Source organism: Neoarius graeffei, chromosome 25 (genome assembly GCF_027579695.1).
Source record: "Neoarius graeffei isolate fNeoGra1 chromosome 25, fNeoGra1.pri, whole genome shotgun sequence".
Lineage (NCBI taxonomy): Eukaryota > Metazoa > Chordata > Actinopteri > Siluriformes > Ariidae > Neoarius > Neoarius graeffei.
This window is the reverse complement of record NC_083593.1, coordinates 2,108,648-2,129,782: the sequence shown is the minus strand read 5'-3', so window position 1 is coordinate 2,129,782 and position 21,135 is coordinate 2,108,648. Positions and strand designations below refer to the sequence as shown.

The following is a 21,135-nucleotide window of genomic DNA, read 5'->3' as shown; positions in this document are numbered from 1 at the left end:
ACAACAACAATAAACATAGTAGCAATTTTTGTCAACATTTATCTTCTTTATAAGATTTATTTATAAGATTTTGATCAAAAATCTTATAAATTTTTGCCAGCATTTCTCAGGAGAATAGCATTAATTTTACAGCATGGATAGCGATAACGACAGGGTTCACAGCGAAAGCAAGTTTTACTCCCCTGAGGAAGACAAAAAAAAAAAAAACATTTCAGGAGAAAGCTAAAAACCTCTAACTTGCTAACGCTGAGCAAAAACATGGCTGAATCCTGAATGACTCCTATTTGTATAAATAGGGCACTACATAGACAGCAAAATGTAGTTTTTTCCTGCCATGGAAGTGCACTTGTATACCGAGGAGGAAGCCATTTGCATTACAGCCGTGAATGAGGATTCAAAATGGCGGCTCGCCTCGGTTTTCCCTTTCGGGCGCTCTCATTTTCTGTTAGAATTTGGTAAAGAAAAAAATAAATATATGATTTACCAGCTTAAGGTCGGTCCGTATGGTGAAATACCGTGACCTCGGCCTTGAATACTGACCTCGGCCCTTTCAAGACCTCGGTCACGGTATTTCACCATATGGACCTCCCAGCTGGTAAATAACATATATATATATATATATATATATATATATATATATATATATATATATATATATATGATGACTTTTTTTTTAAACATCAAAAGGAAGGAGTCTCCAGTGTCAGCACTTTGGCCCAATCAGAAAAATAATCAAAATAATTCAAATAATCAAAATAATCAGCTCCAGGGTCATAAGTGTCTCTGCTTCATCACAACACCACGCTGCTGATTATTTTCTCTCGTTGGACGACACGCAGTGTTTTATTCCTTATTCTTTCAGTTAATTCTGCTTAAACAAACAAACAAACAAACAAACAAACAAACTTACTGCCTATAAATGTTATGTTCTGTTCAGTTTAAATCAACTTGGCCTGATTTGCAGATTGAATATGAGAGAAAGTAGATGCTCAGTGAAAATAAACTCTGGAAAAAAAGTTATTTTTGGAAAACAAAATAAACCAAAGTGTCCCATTTTGTTTCTATTCCTCATGACACGGCCTGGTGAGTCAGACAGAACTTTACTAATTAGTGAACAGAACGTAAGGGGTTAATACTTTGCCGTACAACCTGATTCAAATCATGTGGAACATGAAAAAAACCCACAATGCCTCTCTAAGGACGTGTTCCAAACTGGAGGTGAGGACTAGCTCTGCTTGCTGCTCTCCTTCTTCACCCATTTATCAGCCCGGGGGGGGGGGGGATAGAAAGGGGGGGAAGAGAGGGAGAGAGAGAGGGGGGGGGAGAGAGAGAGAGAGAGAAAGGGGGGAGAGAGAGGAGGGGGAAGACAATGAGCAAGAGAGAGGAGGGGGAAGAGAGAGAGAGAGATGGAGAGGGAGGGGGAAGAGAGTGAGCGAGAGAGAGAGATGGAGGGAGGAAGAGAGTGAGCGAGAGAGAGAGAGATGGAGAGGGAGGGGGAAGAGAGTGAGCGAGAGAGAGATGGAGAGGGAGGGAGGAAGAGAGTGAGCGAGAGAGAGAGAGAGAGATGGAGAGGGAGGGAGGAAGAGAGTGAGCGAGAGAGAGAGAGAGAGAGAGAGAGCGCGAGAGGAAGGACGGGAGCTGAAGTGCTTACTCCTCTGCAGGCGAGCGCAGCAGAAAGCCCCCAGGGTCCCCATGAGGACGATGAGTGCCAGGAAAGCTCCCACTGCGACCCCGATGATGACGGCCAAGCGCAGGGACCCTACGGAGGACACACAGAGCCAGGGGGAGTAATCAGTGAATAAAAAAATTGCAGCAAATACTAAATCGGAAGTCCATTCGTCACTTGAGACAGAACAGAGGCGAGGTTTTCTTAAACATCAGCTTCAGTGGAATCCTACAGGGAGAGAGAGAGACTCACTCGCTCCTCACAAGACGGAGCTAATAAATGAAAATGGGGCAGCGTTTGAATGAGAAAGCGGCATCTAATCCCACATAAATATTTCAAAGAGCTCATAAATATGAACAAAAAGCGATTTAGGGCAATTGAAATTAGATTACAAATGAAAGATTGGAAAGTCATTATGGAATTTTGCAGACTTAAATTGTTGACATTTACCCAAGTAAAGGAGCTTAACAGGGACTCGGTGCCCTCGTACTCAAAATAATCAAGGCAGTGTGCTTAATCACTCCGGGACAGGGGCACGGGAACAAAATACACTTTCTCCCTCTACACACACACACACACACACACACACACACACACCTTGTTCCTTGAGGCGAATGATCTCGGTGTCGGAGCCGAAGCTGTTCCAGGCCGTGCAGTTGTAAATGGTCTGGAAGTCAGCGGGGACGATGTTGCTCATGGTCAGAGTGGAGATGACGCCTTCCTCCGTGCTCACCGTCTCCACCGTGTACCTTCCTGATGTTCCTGACTCCAGGACTGTCTCCTTCCAAGACCAGGCCTGCAACAGATACAGTGATTTAGGGCTTCAGGCATTATAGACACTATGTGAGGCAAATAAAGTAGATATGAGGCATTATAGACAGTATACGAGGCATATAAGGTGGGTATCAGATCTTATAGACTCTATATGAGACACAGGTAGTAGATGTTTGACATTTTATATATATGAGACATATGCAATAGGTACGAAACATTACAGACACTATGAGACATAAGGCTTTTAGACCACATTCATACGATAAGCATAAATCCTTTCATTCCATTATAAAGCAAAGCTGGAGAATTTATAAAAGCCTTATGTGAATACCTGGGAGGCAAAATTACAGGCTTTATTTTTGATGAAAGGCACGTTTGGATAGTTGTTGGAGGTGTACATAGTGCTTTATGACTGTGCTATGAATGAAGGTTTGATTATCACTCTTGGCATTAAATCATTCATTCGGCATACGAGCACCATGAATTAGTGAAATTATACTGCAGCATTTTGTGTCGTGCTCCTGTAAGAAACAGAAACAATTATTGGCCAAAATATTCATGTAATGATTATAAATGTGTTATGACCCTCGGCCCAGCGCCGGGACACAAATAACGTGTCTGAAATGAGCAATCTGGTGTGTGGAGTCTCAGGAGGACGGAAAGGTAAGGAGTTATTTTAATATCCTGTCCCCAGACATCACACCTGCAAACAACCCTGCAGCTAAACGTTAGCACAGCTAACCTGAGCACGGGGCAGGAAGTCATACACGATAACCACTTCCTGGCAATATCAACACACTGCTTCCTTACATTAGTAAAATTAAAGGAATGGGGTTGGTATTTTTTGGAATTTCTTGTGTTCTCAGTGCTCACACACCCAGCGGTCCTCAAGAGATGAAACACACTTCCTTTTAGCTCCATTAGTCTCGGATGATAAAGTCGGCCGCGCTTCAGAGGACCGCGTGCCGGATCTCCGCTGATTATCCAGCTTTATATTACTAAAAGATCTCGTCTTCTTTTCTGCCCAATGAACATATGGAAAGATTTAATAAAGGAGGACGCTTTGATGTTTGAAAATTATTCTGTACACATTTATTAAGACTTGTGTTTGTGTTCTCTCTCTCTCTCTCTCTCTCTCTCTCTCTCTCTCGAATTTTCTTTATATTTTTGCCTCTTTATTTGAGAGCAACTGTATTTTATTTCTCTGGATTTTTTTGTACATATTGTGTTATTGTTTTGTTTGAAACAGGCAGTTTGGCATTTCAGTGATATTTCACTCTAATATTTTGGCATTACTCACCCTGAAGGCAAAAGGAATAAAGAAAGAAATAATAATAATCACAAATCATCATCATCACCATCATCATCTCCAAAAACAACAACAAAAACACTCCAAAAACTGATCAGTGGATTTTAGTCTCTCTATTTCACATTCTCACATAAACTGGGATTCATCTGAGATAAAGGAAGGACAGTTCGCAAGCAAAATAATAAATAAATAAATAAATAAATAAATAAATAAATAAATTTCTTCTCGTAAGTACTTCTTCCTTCCTCTCTCCCTCCCTTCCTTCTTCTCTGCCTTCCTTCCAGCAAATAATTGTCCTTCATCCCTCCTTCCCTTCCCTCCTTCTTAACTCCTTTCTTCTTCCTCCCTCCTTCCCTGACTTTCTTCCAGCAAGTATTTTCTTCTTTCCTCCCTCTATCCTTCCTCCCTACTTTCCTTCCTCTCTTCCTTCCTCCTTCCTTCCTTCCTCCCTCCCTCCCTCCCTCCCTTATTTTGTGACTTCCTTCCAGCAAGCATTTCTCCTTCATTCCTTCCCTCCCTCCCACTCTCCTTCTCTCCTTCCTTCCTTCCTTCTGGGATGTTTTTGTCCTCCCTCCTGCCTTCCCTTCAAAAATCATATCAGAGGACGCACACATTAAACACAGCCATGTCACTTTCATCCTCTCGGCTTGGTGAAGGAAAGGAACAAAAGCTGCCACTCTGTAGCTCCATCTTGTTGTAAGTGTGAAATTTCTGTCTGTATCAGTGCTTTGTGTTTTTGAGACACAGATAAAAAGAGAGAGAGAGAGAGAGAGAGAGAGAGAGAGAGAGAGAGAGAGAAGGAAAACGGAGAACAGCACTCACGATGCGATCTGGAGGAGGAGTGCTGCGGATGAAGCACTTGATCTGGCCTTTCTCTCCATACAGAGCCTGCTGCGTCTGGGTGCTGGAGATAGTGGGAGGACCTGAAAGCGGGCATGACAATCAGTGTGTGAGTGCCTATCTCACACACACACACACACACACACACACACACACACACACACACACACACACACAGCCTGCAGAGGACGGAACCACACCTACACACCACAGAAATTGAGAGTATTTATTCCTGGCCCAGAGTTTATTTCTTGGCCCGTTATAAAATATATACGTGTAACCGAGCTGACATGAGAGTCCACTCACACAGCTAACATTTTAAAAATATTATGAATGCGGGTTGCAGTTATCATCAGTGAGGCCAGGTCAGTGCTTTCCTCACGGCTCTCAGGCTTTTTCTTTTTTATCAGCAGACGCAGGGTCGAGTGTTTAGATTCATCATTATAAGAAGACATAATGGAGGAATAAGGAGGGAAATGTGGCTGAATATTTTTAAAAAGGAAAAGGCATCCTGATTTATTACACATGACATCACAGTATGAAAAAATCCAATAATGCACAAAACTAGAAATAAAAATATAGATTTGTAGATTAAATGGAGACCAATGTATTTTATTATCATATTCTCATACAGATTTTTATTTGAAATTATTCCAAAATAGAGTGGGTTCTTATTGTTTTATTATTAAATATAGATTACGTAAGGTGTCATTCTGTCATCGGAAAATACTCAACGACGGAGTTACTGCCACCACCCTGAAGTTGGTTTATTCCTCTTAACACCACAGCAACGTGCTTACAAATTTTTATTCATCAAGGAAAGACACACTGGATTGTTTTTTTATCCATTTGTGGTTACATTTAAAGCTCTGGAAACAAGTTGTAACTTTATAAATGGTCGTTTTCTCATGAGTCTCTCTTTTTTCTCTCTCTCGACGTTCATAAGACAAAAAAACGCAGCTTGTCATGTTTCCAAGAAACGGAAAAGAAGTGCAAACTCCTCGGTCCTGACTCGTTTCACGCGAGCTGACACTGGCGACTCCTTCCACAACTCCACCATATCGATGATTATAGTAAAATATCATGTGTTAAGGTTATAATTTCATGTCCCATCACAGCCTGAGAGATACTGTTGGGTCACTTTGGAAGAAAAATGAATAAAAATGTAAATTCAGAACTTTGTCTCTGCTAAAGTCATTATGCAGCTCTGAGATCAGCAGATTTCCCATTTAAATAGAATTAAAATCTCGACACTTTCAAGCCGGTGAGCTCTCACAGAGGCCTGCTCTATTCTCTTACAGAAAAAGTGTGAAACAAATACTTCTTAATTACATGAGGCTGCAAAGACGGTAGGGAGGAATGAGATCGCGTCATAGCCCTTTTCAGTAGCGGCGCTGCGTTCTGATTGACTCTGCCCTGGGGAGCCGAACAAAATCAGACAGGGAGATCGGTGCTGTAAACGAGTGCTATAATTAGACGCCTTTATCTCACGGCCTCAGCCTGGGAGCTGAGAGAGAGAGAGAGAGAGAGAGAGAGAGAGAGAGAGAGAGAGAGATATGGAGCATGTGGAGATTTACAGCTTGTGAACAGAAAACAGGAAGCCCTGTCTCGCCCATACACACTGGGAGACAGAATAATAATCACACATCCTTTTATTTACATCGTGCCCTTCTCTTACAAAGAAAGGAAGCAGAAAAGAAAGCTAGGATGAAGAGATAAGTTTGAGAATAATCCAAATTCCTGAATTCAAAGCATGTGTTTTTTGACCTGATGCTAATCATACGCTGATGCTAATTCTGTCTGATTCAGCAGTGTTTCCCTGCACGCGAGGGGTTAACGGCTAAATGACTGTAATTGATCCGGTGCTGCTGCACTTCAATCTGTTCTTTCAGTTCTGCAATAACACACACACACACACACACACACACACACACACACACACACACACACACACACAGATTAACAACAATCTATCTCACTGATATATCCACATTATGAAATCCAAAGTGACTATTTCTTTCGTAACTGCTCTTAACTGCATGTTTTCTTTGCATGCACATCGTCGAACAGTCGAAAGGCTGACTGAAACACTTCCAAGACCAAAGCAGCGCAAATATTTAAACCAAGTCCTCATTTTCTGACGGAGCTGCATGAGCGGCGACCTCGTCAGGTCCTCAAACTGCTATGCAGGGAATCAAGACCAGATAAAGAATTCATAAAGCATGAACGCGACTTATTGCCTTGCTGAGGAAAAGACCAGGTTATTGCAGGAGCTCAAGGGTGTGGGCTTTCCTTCAAGAGCCCGAGCCTTTTCCATCTGACTGAATCAGTATAGCCGTATCTGATTCTCCAATAAGTGGAAAACCTGCCCTTGAGCAAAGCATGAACAAAACATAGTTTTTTTGTTTTGGTTTTTTTTTTGCACCAGGGCGCCTTGGTGGAATTTCCCACACGATCACACACACCATCACCATGCCAGGGAGTTTATGACTGCAGAATCTTGAACAGATGGAACAGTCAATACTTTCAGATCAATTACGTACATCGTCCCCAAGGCATGTAGTAGATACAGGATATTACACAGTGGTGCAAAGATATGAAGTTTATTGCCGAGTGGTGAATGTACAACTACATATCACGAGTAAAAATATTTTCAACATGAGAAGATAAACTTCATATCTTCGTGCCACCGTGTAAAGTTCTTCATATTATATTGACATGTCCACAAAAAAAAAAAAACCCACAAGTTAATCAAAAGAATTTTAATTTTGAACCAGTTCGCCATTTTGACAATGCGCATCTAGTCAGTGGGAAAACACTGGGAGTGACATCATCAGAGTGAAATATCGGGAATTATTCTATCCACATTCACTGGATATGAGTAATCGCGCACTATGATTGGCTACTCTACTACTAGGATATCAGCTCATATACCATGAGTAGAGAAAAACAAAATGGTGGAGAGTGTTACTGAACCAACAGAGGACAAAATAAAAACTCTACTTGTAAACAAAACCCCCCAAAATAAAAAAAGCAACAAAATATGGAATAAAAGTATTTGATGGTAAGAATGTATCTTTTTTTATTTTTCAAGAATTATTATTTTTATCGCATTTTTCACAAATTGCTCCTGTCATTTTGCCGTTTTTTTAACATTCTAAGAGGAAATGATTTTGTCGGATGTTTTGTATAAAGTTTTTATTTATCGAATTTGCAAAAAAAATTAAAAAAAATGCTCCATTTCTCAAAATCCAGTGAATGTGGAAAGAATAAAACGGTTATTCCACTCAATCTCAGTGCTACGCGCCTCTTCACCTATCAGCTCATGTACGACTTAATTTTATGGAATAACTGTGTGGCAGCGGGGGCGTGGTCAAGCGCCGGTCTGTGACAGGAGGGCGGAGCCAGGGAAGGTGAGTGGCAGAATCACTACACCTGACGGTAATTAACCTGTGTTTTGTGTGTTTTCCCAGTAACCGCGCCCTATTTAAGGAGGCAGAGGGAGAGCAGAGGAGAGCTCATCCCGGGACAAGAACACAGTGTGTGTGTGTGTTTCGCTATCAGATTAAAACTGGCGGTTATACTGAAAAGTCTGGCAATAAAAAGCCTATTTGCATCTGAAGCGTTGTCCTGCCGTCCTCTGTGCTCCACCCACACTTCAAAGAGCTCTACAAACTGTTAAACATGTCACTCAGATCCACGATGTATTTCATATGAAAAATGTGAGAAGATAAACTTCATATTTTCAAGCCAACGTGTGATTTTCTTTTTATTATAGCGACACATTCACAAACAAAAAGTCCCCAAATTTATCAAAACAATTCATCGATTTCCTCACGAGTGACAGATAGAGATTTACGTCACGGTTTTGGTTCTCCATGTCCCGGATGGAGCTCGGATGAAAAATTACCAGTGGTGTATTTCCCAGTGAAACACTTGTGTCTGTGTAATATCACGCCACAAGAATTTTGCATAACATTTATTGATGACTTTAAAAGGAATGATGGAATTCAGAGTAAATATTGAGCAATCTGATTGGCTTTGGCTGCCAGGCTTTCATAAAGATCACACTACGTGCGAGACGCGGGACTGGCTAATGAAAACCTTACAACGTAAAAAACCTGAGCATTATGCTTCCTAAACTGTCTTATCCTGTAATGTACCGTACTTTTTAAAAAATGCATAGCTGTCTAACACAGAGGAAACATGCAGTATAATCATTACGGTGAAGTACAGAGACATGTTTCCAGAGCCTTTACGGAAGGAGTCTCCAGTGTCGGTGTTCACCTCAAAAGGTAGAAAACAGAAAATAAACTGCTTCATGGAAGTTAGACAACATTAAAAGTAAGGATAAATGGATAAAATGATGAGTCATGTATCATTCTGTAATAAATAAATAAATAAGTGGAACTGCATTGCTGTGGTGTAAGAGGAGTGAAACACTTCGGGATGCTGGACTGTAGACACAAGATCATTAATATAAACCTGTGCTACTGTCAGAGCTGCTGTTTTAGAAAACTAATCAACACTTTCTGACCAATCAGAATCCAGGTCCAGTGGTATAAACGAATTGAGCAGCAGTGACAGGGGAACCGCTGGATGTTACACTTCATGCATCATCTTCTTTCCTGAGCACTCAGACAGAGAGTTTATGTTTATTTACCGTTCACAGTCAGAGTCACCACCTTCTCCCCAACTCCGACTCGAGGAACCACGGCTCGGCAGACGTATTTGCCAGCATCCTCCTGTTTCACGGCCTTCAAGGTCAGTGTGTTCTCGTTGCTAAGCACCTGAATGGAAAGCAGACCACGTAAACCTTAATGCTATCACTTTAACACATCTCTCTCTCTCTCTCTCTCTCTCATGCTGTCTCTCTGTTGTACTTCATTTGGAATAAAAATGGGCAGCTGCACCACGCTCTCGAAATAGATTGTGGGTGATGTGATAATATCCGGCACACACACTGCTGAATCTGCGACTGTAAGGAGTACGTGATTATACTGGGAGAGGCTGGGCGAACTGGAGCACACATATGTGACTGCTAATATTTCTAAATGTGTAATTACCATTTCAAGAAGAGTTATGACACCTATTTATAACAGTGCTAAAGTGTAATTAAGCATAATTGTTTAATTATGTCATACCACACCGTGGCCGCGTTTCATCCAGACAATGGTGAGCGAGGGATTTCCCATCCAGGCGCAGTTAAAGACGGCGTCCAAGCCCAGATCCACCTGCAGGGACTGAGGTTCGGCGGCGAGACGGGGCCCAACTGCACACATCACAGCAACGAGTCACATCAATCTTAACGTTCAGGACGTGTGTTTGACCGAGTGATGCAGTGAAAGCGTAACTCACAGTAGACATCGACGTTGCGGCTGATATTGGTGCTTCCGAGCGCATTGGTGACCTCACAAGAAACAGGCTCGGTGAAGAATGAGTGATCCACAGCCACCTCGTACATCTCTCCCACAGCGTCCCGGATCACAGCGCCACCTTTAGCCCATCTATTGTGAAAGCAAAAAAAAAAAAACAACTCTTAAGAACACATCAAAATCAAAGATGCCTCTTTTTTTCCTTCCCACAGCCGAATGGTTGTACGCATCTTTTATTCGCAGGCTGCTGTGAAGATCTGAAAGTGACACATCTAATGGAGGTATTTTCACCGATTTTTCCTCCAATTTGTGCCTTTTTGTTTTCTTTTCATCATCAACAAGCATGAAGAGAATAATAGTGCAGCCATTATGAGATTCTCATGCACCATCACCGCTGTTCACACGCCTTTAATGGATTATTAAAAAAAAAAAAAGACCTTGGCCAAGCTGGAGCTCGGTTTGAAAGGAATGGAATGAAAGCAGGGCAGATGGACCGCTGTTTGTTTTTGAAGGCAAAACCATATGCTTTAATAAGATGAAATGAATCAAGTGGGATTTGAATCATTCTTTGTGTGTTTGACATGCAACGCATACGTTCTTGAACTTAAAAAAGGACAATGAGATTCCAAAAGGATAAAGAACTGATGACTCAGTCATGAGTCTCAATCCAAACTAAAAACGAGACACTGATGGTTGGAGGGCAAACGTTACATTTGATATTTTTACATCAGGAACGTTCCATGTATTCAGACTTGGTTTATGGAGACTAACTTTTCTGGTTGTCACAGTAACGCATGTCTACTGCGTGACTGTATGGACAATCATTTCTTTTAGTGATACAGAACATCTCATCTCATCTCATTATCTGTAGCCGCTTTATCCTTCTACAGGGTCGCAGGCAAGCTGGATCCTATCCCAGCTGACTACGGGCGAAAGGCGGGGTTCACCCTGGACAAGTCGCCAGGTCATCACAGGGCTGACACATAGACACAGACAACCATTCACACTCACATTCACACCTACGCTCAATTTAGAGTCACCAGTTAACCTAACCTGCATGTCTTTGGACTGTGGGGGAAACCGGAGCACCCGGAGGAAACCCACGCGGACATGGGGAGAACATGCAAACTCCGCACAGAAAGGCCCTCGCCGGCCCCGGGGCTCGAACCCAGGACCTTCTTGCTGTGAGGCGACAGCGCTAACCACTACACCACCGTGCTGCCCCGATACAGAACATTCTGTTCATTATTATTATTTATCTACCACTCACAGAGCTTTCTCCTTCTTCAGAATTATTTGCAGAAATGTGATTTGGAACAAATCTACTTTCTCAGGTCTTAATATTCCCTGGCAGCCCGCTCAAGTAACAGCTCCATGTGCACAGTAAACACTGCACACGATGAGGAAATTGTTGATAAAATTAAGGTGTTTAAAGTCAAAATAAAGTTGTTAAATTCAACTTTTTTTTCCTCTTGGTAATTATCCAAAATAGATCATTAAAAACGATCAATATCGACTGGAATGAAACATTTCATCATATGTTTTTCAGCTATATCACTCTGCCCTACTTGCAATGCGATGTCAGATACGGTAATGGAGTTTACAGTTTAAAGTCATAAATTAATATACAATTAATGGCAAAATACTGAAAATATCATCAGGATGATCATCATGAACAGGGCTCTAGTCATGATAATCACATTAACCATGAAATCACGAACTGCACCTTTTCAAACTGCTGCTCCTGCTGCATCACAGGGCAGTGTAATGTCCTCTGAGGAAAGCGCTATCCGCCCACTTCTGCATACATCACCTCATAGACGGCTATGATTTGTTAGCATCTCTGTGATTTACAGGGGACAAAGTAGAGAGTATTGCCAGCCCTTTCACCTCAACATCACAGCATCATTGGGATACAAATTTGTGTTTCAGATCTATCCGGTGAATTCATTCACCAACACGTGTTCCATCGACATTAACCGATGGTGAGATTATAAATTAGCACTTGTGTCAGTAAACCTGCTGAAACTGTCCAAACTACAAGCATGGACACCGTGGACTACACTCCCCTGAACTCAGAGCGCCCTCTGTCTCCTGATTATTGAACTCAGCTGTCACTCATCATTCCAATTAGTCCCCCTGCCTATATAAACCTCTCTCTCACACCACTCCACTGAGAAGTATTGTTCTGCCTATATCAGTTCATACCAAGCCTTGTTGTTTTCTGACTGACTCTCATTCTTCTGACTCTAGCTTCTCTATTTTCCATTTTCGCTCTTTGTCTTTTCCCCTTAATGCTGTTTGCCAGTCACCTGACCCTCGCAAGTTCTATGACTCTGATTCTCGTCTGTCGTTTTGGCTCTGTTACTGTCTGCTCCTCGTCAATCTTCTGCGCATACATCCGTAAGTGCCTACCTACATCCATGGAGGTGAAGTATCCTGTCACGACAGGATACTTCACCTCCATGGATGTAGCGGAAGAGGCGAAGAGAACTGCTCTCAACGCCCAAGGACGCTTATTAGGAGAGCGTCAGCAGATGCTAGCCCTCAACACCAGAATGGCCCAACTAGCAACTGTGATGCCGCAGGCCCTCTTAACACGTTGTGAGTCATCTCCGAGCCCAGTGCTACAACTTCCAGCTCTGGAGAAATTCGCTGGAGAGCCGCTCACCTGTAAAGGCTTCCTTCTCCAGTGTTCCATTTATTTCACTGCTATGCCTAGCATGTCTGACGAACATAAGATTGCCAAATTCCTTTCCTTCTTTACGGGAAAAGCACTGCAATGGGTCAGCGCAGTTTGGAGTAAAGGCAGTGAGCCGACTAAGTCTTATGCGCAATTTCTCACTCTGTTCAAATGAGTTTTTGACCATGAACCCAAGGGGATTGAAGTAGGTGAAAGTTTACTCACCATATCACAGGACTCCAGAAGCATGGCCGAGTATGGGCTGGAATTCAGAACAATGGCGGACACTAATGGATGGAATGATCCCGTGCTGAAAGCTGTATTTCGCCAAGGTTTGAGCCCTGAGATTCTGAGCGAATTCGCCTGCCATGATGAACAACTCATGCTCGATTCTCTCATAGACCTCAGGATTTGTCTTGTTAATCTCTTGGCTCATCGACCCTCCCTACAGGAAAGTGGTAAACTGAATTCAGTTCCAGAGGACGGTTCTGCCATGGACGTCTCACGCACCCACCTAACTCGCTCTAAACGTGCCAGGAGGAGGAAGGAGGGTCTGTGTTTCTACTTCTGCAGCCCTGGAACAACTTAGATCAGCAAAAATCTTCTCCAAGCTTGATTTACGCAACGTGTACAATCTCATCAGGATCAAAAAGGGAGATGAATGGAAAACCGTGTTTAGCACTACCGCCGGTCACTTCGAATACCAGGTAATGCCGTATGGCCTTTCTTCGGCGCCTAGTGTGTTCCAGTGCCTTATCAACGACATGCTATGGGACATGCTGGGCAAATATGCTATTGCATATATCGAAGACATCCTGATATATTCCCCAGATGAAGAAAGTCATCAAGAGCATGTAAGAACAGTTCTTCAATGCCTGCTCCAGAATCATCTCTATGTTAAAGCAGAAAAATGTGAGTTCCATCTAACACATATCTCCTTCCTTGGATACGTCATCAATTCCAAGGGAGTTTGTATGGATTCGTCAAAGGTCCCTGCAGTTACGTCCTGGCCCATTCCCACTTCCATCAAAGACCTTCAGCATTTTCTAGGTTTTGCAAACTTCTATCGCCGGTTTATTAGAAGGTTCAGCTCAACTGCCACCCCTTTGACAGCACTTCTCAAGAAGGGACCCAAGCGCCTTCAATGGAACCCTCCAGCAGAAACAGCCTTCTGTTGTCTCAAGAAAGCCTTCACCTCTGCCCCCATCCTACAGCATCCAGATCCTTCCAAGCCTTTCACCCTCGAAGTTGATGCCTCCGACACGGGGGTAGGGGCGGTTCTCTCCCAACATTTCGGGGAGAAACAGAAACTTCATCAAGTGGCCTTCTTTTCAAAGAAACTCTCATCAGCAGAAAGAAATTATGACATGGAGAATCGGAAGCTACTCACAATCAAGATAGCCCTCGAAGAATGGTGCCACTGGTTGGAAGGTGCCAATCACCCATTCATAATCCTTTTTTTCAAGTTTCAGGTTTATTATCCTTTAAAAAAGGAAATTTGGTGTGCAGCAGGTATTCAGAGAACATGAGTTAAGAAAACATAGACATGGACCACACAGACACATTCATAAATATATTTACACACAAACACATTACTCAAATAGATATACCCACCAGCCCACCCTCCCACCCAACTCATAACTGTCACTGTTAGTTATTCCCACTAAACAATGACAATAACAATAACTACAGAAAAAAATAGGAGGAAAAAAAATTAGGTGTCCCTTAATGAATTAAGGGTCCTAATAGCCACTAAAATAAAAGAATCTCTGGCACGCCTTGTCCTTACAGCAGGAATTCTAAAACGGCGGCCTGAGGGGAGCAAACTAAATTCCCCAAAAAGTGGGTGGTTGGGGTATTTTAGAATTTGTTGTGCCTTACTCACTCCTAACAGACCATAAGAACTTATGCAAGGCTGACACTTGCATGATTCTGTGGCATGCATTGGCACGACTCGAGTCGTGCCAGTGCGCAAACTAGTCGTAAACTGGCGTGAAGTGTGCGTAAACCCGTCGTGACTGCGTGCCATGTCGGGACGAGAATTTTGAAATGTTCAAAATTTTGGTCACGACAAAATTTCGCGACCGGGTCGTGAACTATGCGCAAACTGTTTGTGATCTCGTCGTGAACTCGTTGGGATGATGCGGGAGGATGCGTGCCAGTGCGTGGAAGTGCGCGCCATGCCACGACTGTCACGAACTGCCACGAATAGTTCACGAACAGCTCATGTCGAGTTCACGAGTAGTTCACGACATGTTCAAGAATTGGTGCGCGTCACAGTGTGGCGATGCCTTCCCACTGACACGGTCACGCATTGATGGCACGAGCAGTTCATGACTAGTTTACACACTTCACGAACAGTTTGTGCATGTCACGAGCAGTTCACGACGAGTTCACGAGCAGTTCACGAGCAGTTCACGAATACTGCATGACAGTGGCGCTCGTGTCGGTGCGGGGGTATATATAGGGCTTCCTGGACACTTCTCGCCATTCGCAATTTTTTTTCTTGCTTTTTTCTTTAATGTCTTTTATTTTCTATTCCTTCATGACTTTTTTGGGGGGGAGTTTCGTTTCTTTTATTTCAAAAATGGAACAACTGTGGATGCAGCTCATGAAGCTACTACCATTCTTTCTTGCCAAGGGACAGCACCAGCAGGGGACATGTAGTAATGTGACAGGTAGTCTCGCTGATCCTTTGCATCCTTCTGGGTATGATGGCCGGTTAGAGGCAGCAGCCCCTGCAGGTGTCGGTCAGTCCTCCATCCACCAGGGATCAGATCATGTGTGTCCGGATCTTCGCGGTCCACTTCTGAAATTGCGTGTGGGTATCTGATGAGGATGAGGTTGTGCATGACACAGGCGTGCCCAAGTCGGCACGACACCGTCCGAATTGCGCAAACTCGTCGTGCCAATGCGGGAAGTGCGTAAACTATGCGCAAACTATGCGTGAACTCGTCGTGCCAGTTCGTGAATGTGGACGGGCACGCATTCGTGAACTCGTCGTGAACTATGTGTGAACTAGTCGTGAACAGTGCGGGAGCCTCCCAGTTCATGCCCCAAAATGGCACGACTTGCCACGACAAAATCATGGCCAAAAGTCGTGCAAGTGTCAGCCTTGCATTAGAATATCTCCAGAAGGCCAAGCGGTTAAACCCTCATCAGGCCAGATGGGCTCTCTTCTTCACAAGATTCAATTTCACCATCTCTTTCCACCCTGGCTCCAAGAATACTAAAGCTGATGCCCTCTCACGAATCTTTGTACCCTCTCATCAGGACTCCACTGCCCATTACATCCTCCCTTCTCAATGCTTCATCCAGTCCATCACTTAGGACCTAGACAGAGAAATCAGAAACTCTCAACCCCAACAACTTCCCGATAATCTTCCACCTGGTCTACTATATATGCCCAAACAACTCAGAAGCAGACTCATCACATGGGCACACGCATCACCCGCCACAGGACACCCGGGCAGCCATCGCACCCATTAGATGCTTCAGAACAAATATTGGTGGGAAAATATGCTCAATGAGATCAACCAGTTCATTGCATCATGTTCAGTCTGTGCACAAGTCAAAGTACCCAGAACTCCATCCGCTGGTAAACTCTGTCCTCTCCCTGTGCCTCAGAGACCCTGGTCCCATATAGTCATAGACTTTATCATTGACCTTCCTCCCTCACAAGATAACACTACAATTATGGTAACCATTGATCACTTCTCCAAAGTCTTCAAGCTGATTTCCTTACCCGGCATTCCCACCGCAGCCCAAACAGCAGAACTATTGTTCCAGCAAGCTTTTCGATACTATGGTCTCCCTGAAGACATTGTAAGTGATCGAGGCTCCCAGTTCATCTCGTGCTTCTGGAGGTCCTCCATGGAAAGAATGGGGGTTTCTGTGAGTCTGACATCTGGATACCACCCTCAGTCTAACGGACAAGTCAAGAGAGCCAACCAAGAAATTGGCTGTTTCTTGAGGATCTTCTGCATGCACAGCCAGGGGGATTGGGCACACTTCCTTCCATGGGCTGAGTATGCACAAAACTCCCTCAAGCACTCTGCAACCCAACTAACACTGTTTCAGTGCATACTCGGCTACCAGCCGCCTCTGTTCCCCTGGGACAACACACCCAGCCAGGTCCCAGCCATCGAAGAGAGGTTCTCTCACAGCCAGGCAATATGGGAGGAGGTCCACCAGCAGATCAAAACTATCAATGCCAAGTACAAGAAGTATGCTGATTAGCACCATGCAGAAACTCCAACATACAACCCAGGTGACAGAGTTTGGGTAGCTACTAGAAACTTCAGGGAACCCATCTCCTGCAGAAAGCACCAGCTACGTTTTATTGGGCCTTTTAAAGTGCTGGACCACATCAATCAAGTCTCGTACAGACTAGAACTCCCTCCTTACAGCAGGCTGTCACCTACATTCCATGTGTCCTACCTCAAACCTGCCATACCAGGACCTCTTGCGAAGAACTCACCTAGACAAGAACACCCAGCTCTCGATGTGGAAGGTGAACCCATCTACCAGGTAAACAAGATCCTCAACTCTAGATGTCAAAGAGGGCAGATCGAATACCTGGTAGACTGGGAGAGTTATGCACCTGAAGAACAGAGCTGGGTTCCAACCAAAGACATCCTAGATCTGCTACTTAAGCAAGAATTCCATGCTCTACACCCAGACAAACCTGCACCCAGAGGTAGGGGGCATCCTAGAAAGACTATAGTTCCCAGTGGGAGCTCCTTGGGGGGCTCTGTCAGTAAACCTGCTGAAACTGTTCAAGCTACAAACATGGACACCTTGGACTACACTTGTCAGAACTCAGAGCGCCCTCTGTCTCCTGATTATTGAACTCAGCTGTCACTCATCATTCCAATTAGTCCCCCTGCCTATATAAACCTCTCTCTCACACCACTCCACTGAGAAGTATTGTTCTGCCTATATCAGTTCATGCCAAGCCTTATTGTTTTCTGATTGACTCTCATTCTTCTGACTCTAGCTTCTCTATTTTCTGTTTTCGCTCTTTGTCTTTTCCCCTTAACGCTGTTTGCTGATCGCCTGACCCTCGCTAGTTCTATGACTCTGATTCTCATCTCTCGTTTTGGCTCTGTTACTGTCTGCTCCTCATCACTCTTTTGCACATACATCCATAAGTGCCTGCACCGTGACAACTTGATGCAACACATTTTACTTTCTACATGATGAACTAGAGCTCAGAGCTTATCTTTCGTTCGACTGTGACAAACATTAAAAAAAAATGATATAAATAAACAAGCACTTTCTTTCGACGAGTCAAAGTAGACTCCGCCCTCACCCTCGGGGAGTGATATCAGGATAATGAGCTGGCAATCAAAAGAAACTTGAGAACATTTCCACAGCCACAGATTTACATATACATTAAACATTATCACTGAGTGTGAACGAGAACAAAGATCAGACACAGATTACAACCTTCATTTTCAGATCAAAGGAGCCATGATGGTGGTTTTGTTTTCATCAGAGCTTCTTGGCAAAATTCTATTTCCTCACAAGCTGTTTAGGATATTACTGTAAACCTTTTCTAACAGTGCTAAATAAATGTCAGAAACAGATTATGTGCGTCTTTGACATTTTAAACGAAATGCAGCGTTTCGTTTAATCAAAATCTGACTCGGTGTTATGGCGCTGTTACAGAACACGCTTCCTGACTAATAAACCAGTTGCTTAAATCCCACCCAAATACTAACTACACACTGTACGTACGCGACGTTCAGACGCCTGTGAAAGCAGCTGGTGCCATGCTGTGAAGAGACGAATCGAGTAAACACAACTTCAGTGTCTGAAAGACAGAGTCGATCTGCAAACCTTCAAATGGAGCAGAAAGAAGAGAAGAATCATTGTGGAGAGACTGATGACGTCCTGCTGCTTTTTCTGCAGTGTTAAACACACACGCCGGGTGGCACACACCATCACCCAGAGGATCCACATGTGAAATCAGCCCTCAGACGAGGCGAGTCGAGGCGAGGCCCACCCATGGTATGTGTTAAACCCTGTTTTTTTCCCAGTAGATGCTTCTGAGGTGAAGAAAAAAAAGAATTTCACCTTGTAACTAATTCTGTTGAGGAGAAGCCCCTCGCTGACATGTTTGCACCACACTGAGCTCAGCAAGACATAAAACAAAAACATCGACTTCTTTGGACCGAATGTAAAATTCTGGACCATAAAAATACTAAATACTAAAATATTAAGGCGTCTCATCTCATTATCTGTAGCCACTTTATCCTGTTCTACAGGGTCGCAGGCGAGCTGGATCCTATCCCAGCTGACTACGGGCGAAAGGCGGGGTTCACCCTGGACAAGTCGCCAGGTCATCACAGGGCTGACACATAGACACAGACAACCATTCACACTCACATTCACACCTACGCTCAATTTAGAGTCACCAGTTAACCTAACCTGCATGTCTTTGGACTGTGGGGGAAACCGGAGCACCCGGAGGAAACCCACGCAGACACGGGGAGAACATGCAAACTCCGCACAGAAAGGCCCTCGCCGGCCACGGGGCTCGAACCCGGACCTTCTTGCTGTGAGGCGACAGCGCTAACCACTACACCACCGTGCTGCCCCGATACAGAACATTCTGTTCATTATTATTATTTATAATATATTATATTTATGTGCCACCCCAATCTTAAAAATATAAATGTATTTTTAATTCTTTAATATTTCAAACAAAATATTATATTTTAACTGCAATTTTTATTTGCTTTATTCAATACATTTATTATTATTATTATTATTATTATTATTATGCAATTTATTAAATTAGGAGTGCTTTATTATATATTATTATACATACAGGCCACTTTTTCCATGGAATAAAAATGTGTTCTATTCCCTTCTAATGGGTTTACTGATGGCATGCAATATTGTTATATCGCTTATCCTCTGTGTATTACTCCGCTCTCCCCAATGGAGAATGAGCGTGCAATATTGTTATAATATTGCACATTGTCAAGACAACAGGACGTCACACATCGGAGCTCACATGAAGATCCAATGACAAAACTTTTCTGCTGCACATGCACACAATCATTTCTTTGTTGGCTGGGAAAGAGAGAAGACGGGGTTAATCCAGTGCTCGGTTTAAGCACTAAATAAATAAACTGAAAACTGAAACTAAAGACGCGCTGAACACCCAAAAGGCTACCAAAACTTCACTGGATATTCTTCACACATATTTACAAGAGAAAAACATGTCAATGGACATCGAAAAACTGGAAAAGAGACACATCGGGGATATAAAACTGACAGTTTGTAAACAAACATGGCGGTGAGGTTTGCTTCATTAAAAGCCAAAGATTTAAAGGGACAGACTCACCTAACACCCGAAAGGCTACCAAAACTTCACTGGATGTTCTTCACGCATATTTACAAGAGAAAAACATACCAACGGACATCGAAAAACTGGAAAAGAGAGTAATAGCAGAAATATAAAGTTCTGCTTGGAGGTGAGGAAAAGTGATGGAGACTTTTACAAGAGGACGTCACTTGTGGACTTCACTCAGCAAAACCCTTTTGTTTTGAACAACTGCATGGAACAATTAACTCCGACCAAAAGTAACTGTGAACTTGAACCATCTACCTGGATACCGCTTGTACATAAATTGGGCTATTCAGGCTTTTTGGACTTGTACCATTTTTACTGTTAGAAATTTCACTTCGTACAGTACATTGGATTGACAGAACATTGAATTACATTCGATCAGATTCAGAATTCAATATCAGTAAGTTATCCCCCGTTCTTAACTTTTTTTTTTAAATCTATAATTGTCCCACTGAATGGGTATTAATAATAATAATAATAATATTGGCTGGCGTTTTTTCATGGTCTATCAGATATATTCCATTCAGCTACTCGTCTTTGACTCATTCAATATCATTCTAGCTGAATGAAATTTATCTGATAGACCATCAAAAAAAGCCAGACAATATTATTTAAATACTGAATAATATTTGGGCAACGTGAATCCGTGTGGCTGAGCTTCATTCCCACTTTCCCCTTGTGGTCCGTTTGGATCTCGGCTCATGGATCCTCTCCATTCACTTCAGATCCTGGCTTTTGTTCCTGCGTATTGAACCCAGACACATTGTTGGGAGAGAGATTTCATTTTCATGTTGTGATTGAGACCAAGGTTAAACCTTTCAGACTCGAGTTTCTGTGCTGCAGAGAAAGAAATTCTGAGCACTTCATCCCAATTCCACACACAGCCGAGTGACCTGTCTGTCTGAGACGAATGCAAACATCTTCCAATTGAACTGAATCCATTTTCTTTTTAATCACTGAAACCTTTCGTGAACCTGAGCGTCGAGCCTCAGTGCAGTTTCTTGTGACGACGCCACAATGTCGCTAATCTCCACAAAGTTTTGTTCTGTGTTTCAGAGACAGTGTGAGAGGCATGACGACGACAACGACAATGATGATGCAGGACGTGGAGCCTCGCACCGC

At 43.2% G+C, this 21,135-nt stretch overlaps 1 protein-coding gene across 1 annotated transcript in view; it reads right to left on the bottom strand.

Moving 5' to 3' along the window:
- The window catches only part of kirrel3a (kirre like nephrin family adhesion molecule 3a), a 211,683-nt gene that overhangs the window by 7,021 nt on the left and 183,527 nt on the right, over positions 1-21,135 (bottom strand). The window contains exons 7-12 of the mRNA XM_060909621.1: positions 9,948-10,096; positions 9,734-9,861; positions 9,253-9,379; positions 4,572-4,672; positions 2,264-2,462; positions 1,652-1,759 (exon numbers count right to left, since the gene is read on the bottom strand). Coding sequence (XP_060765604.1) covers positions 1,652-1,759; positions 2,264-2,462; positions 4,572-4,672; positions 9,253-9,379; positions 9,734-9,861; positions 9,948-10,096 — 812 coding nt within the window. The remainder of the gene's footprint in view (positions 1-1,651; positions 1,760-2,263; positions 2,463-4,571; positions 4,673-9,252; positions 9,380-9,733; positions 9,862-9,947; positions 10,097-21,135) is intronic.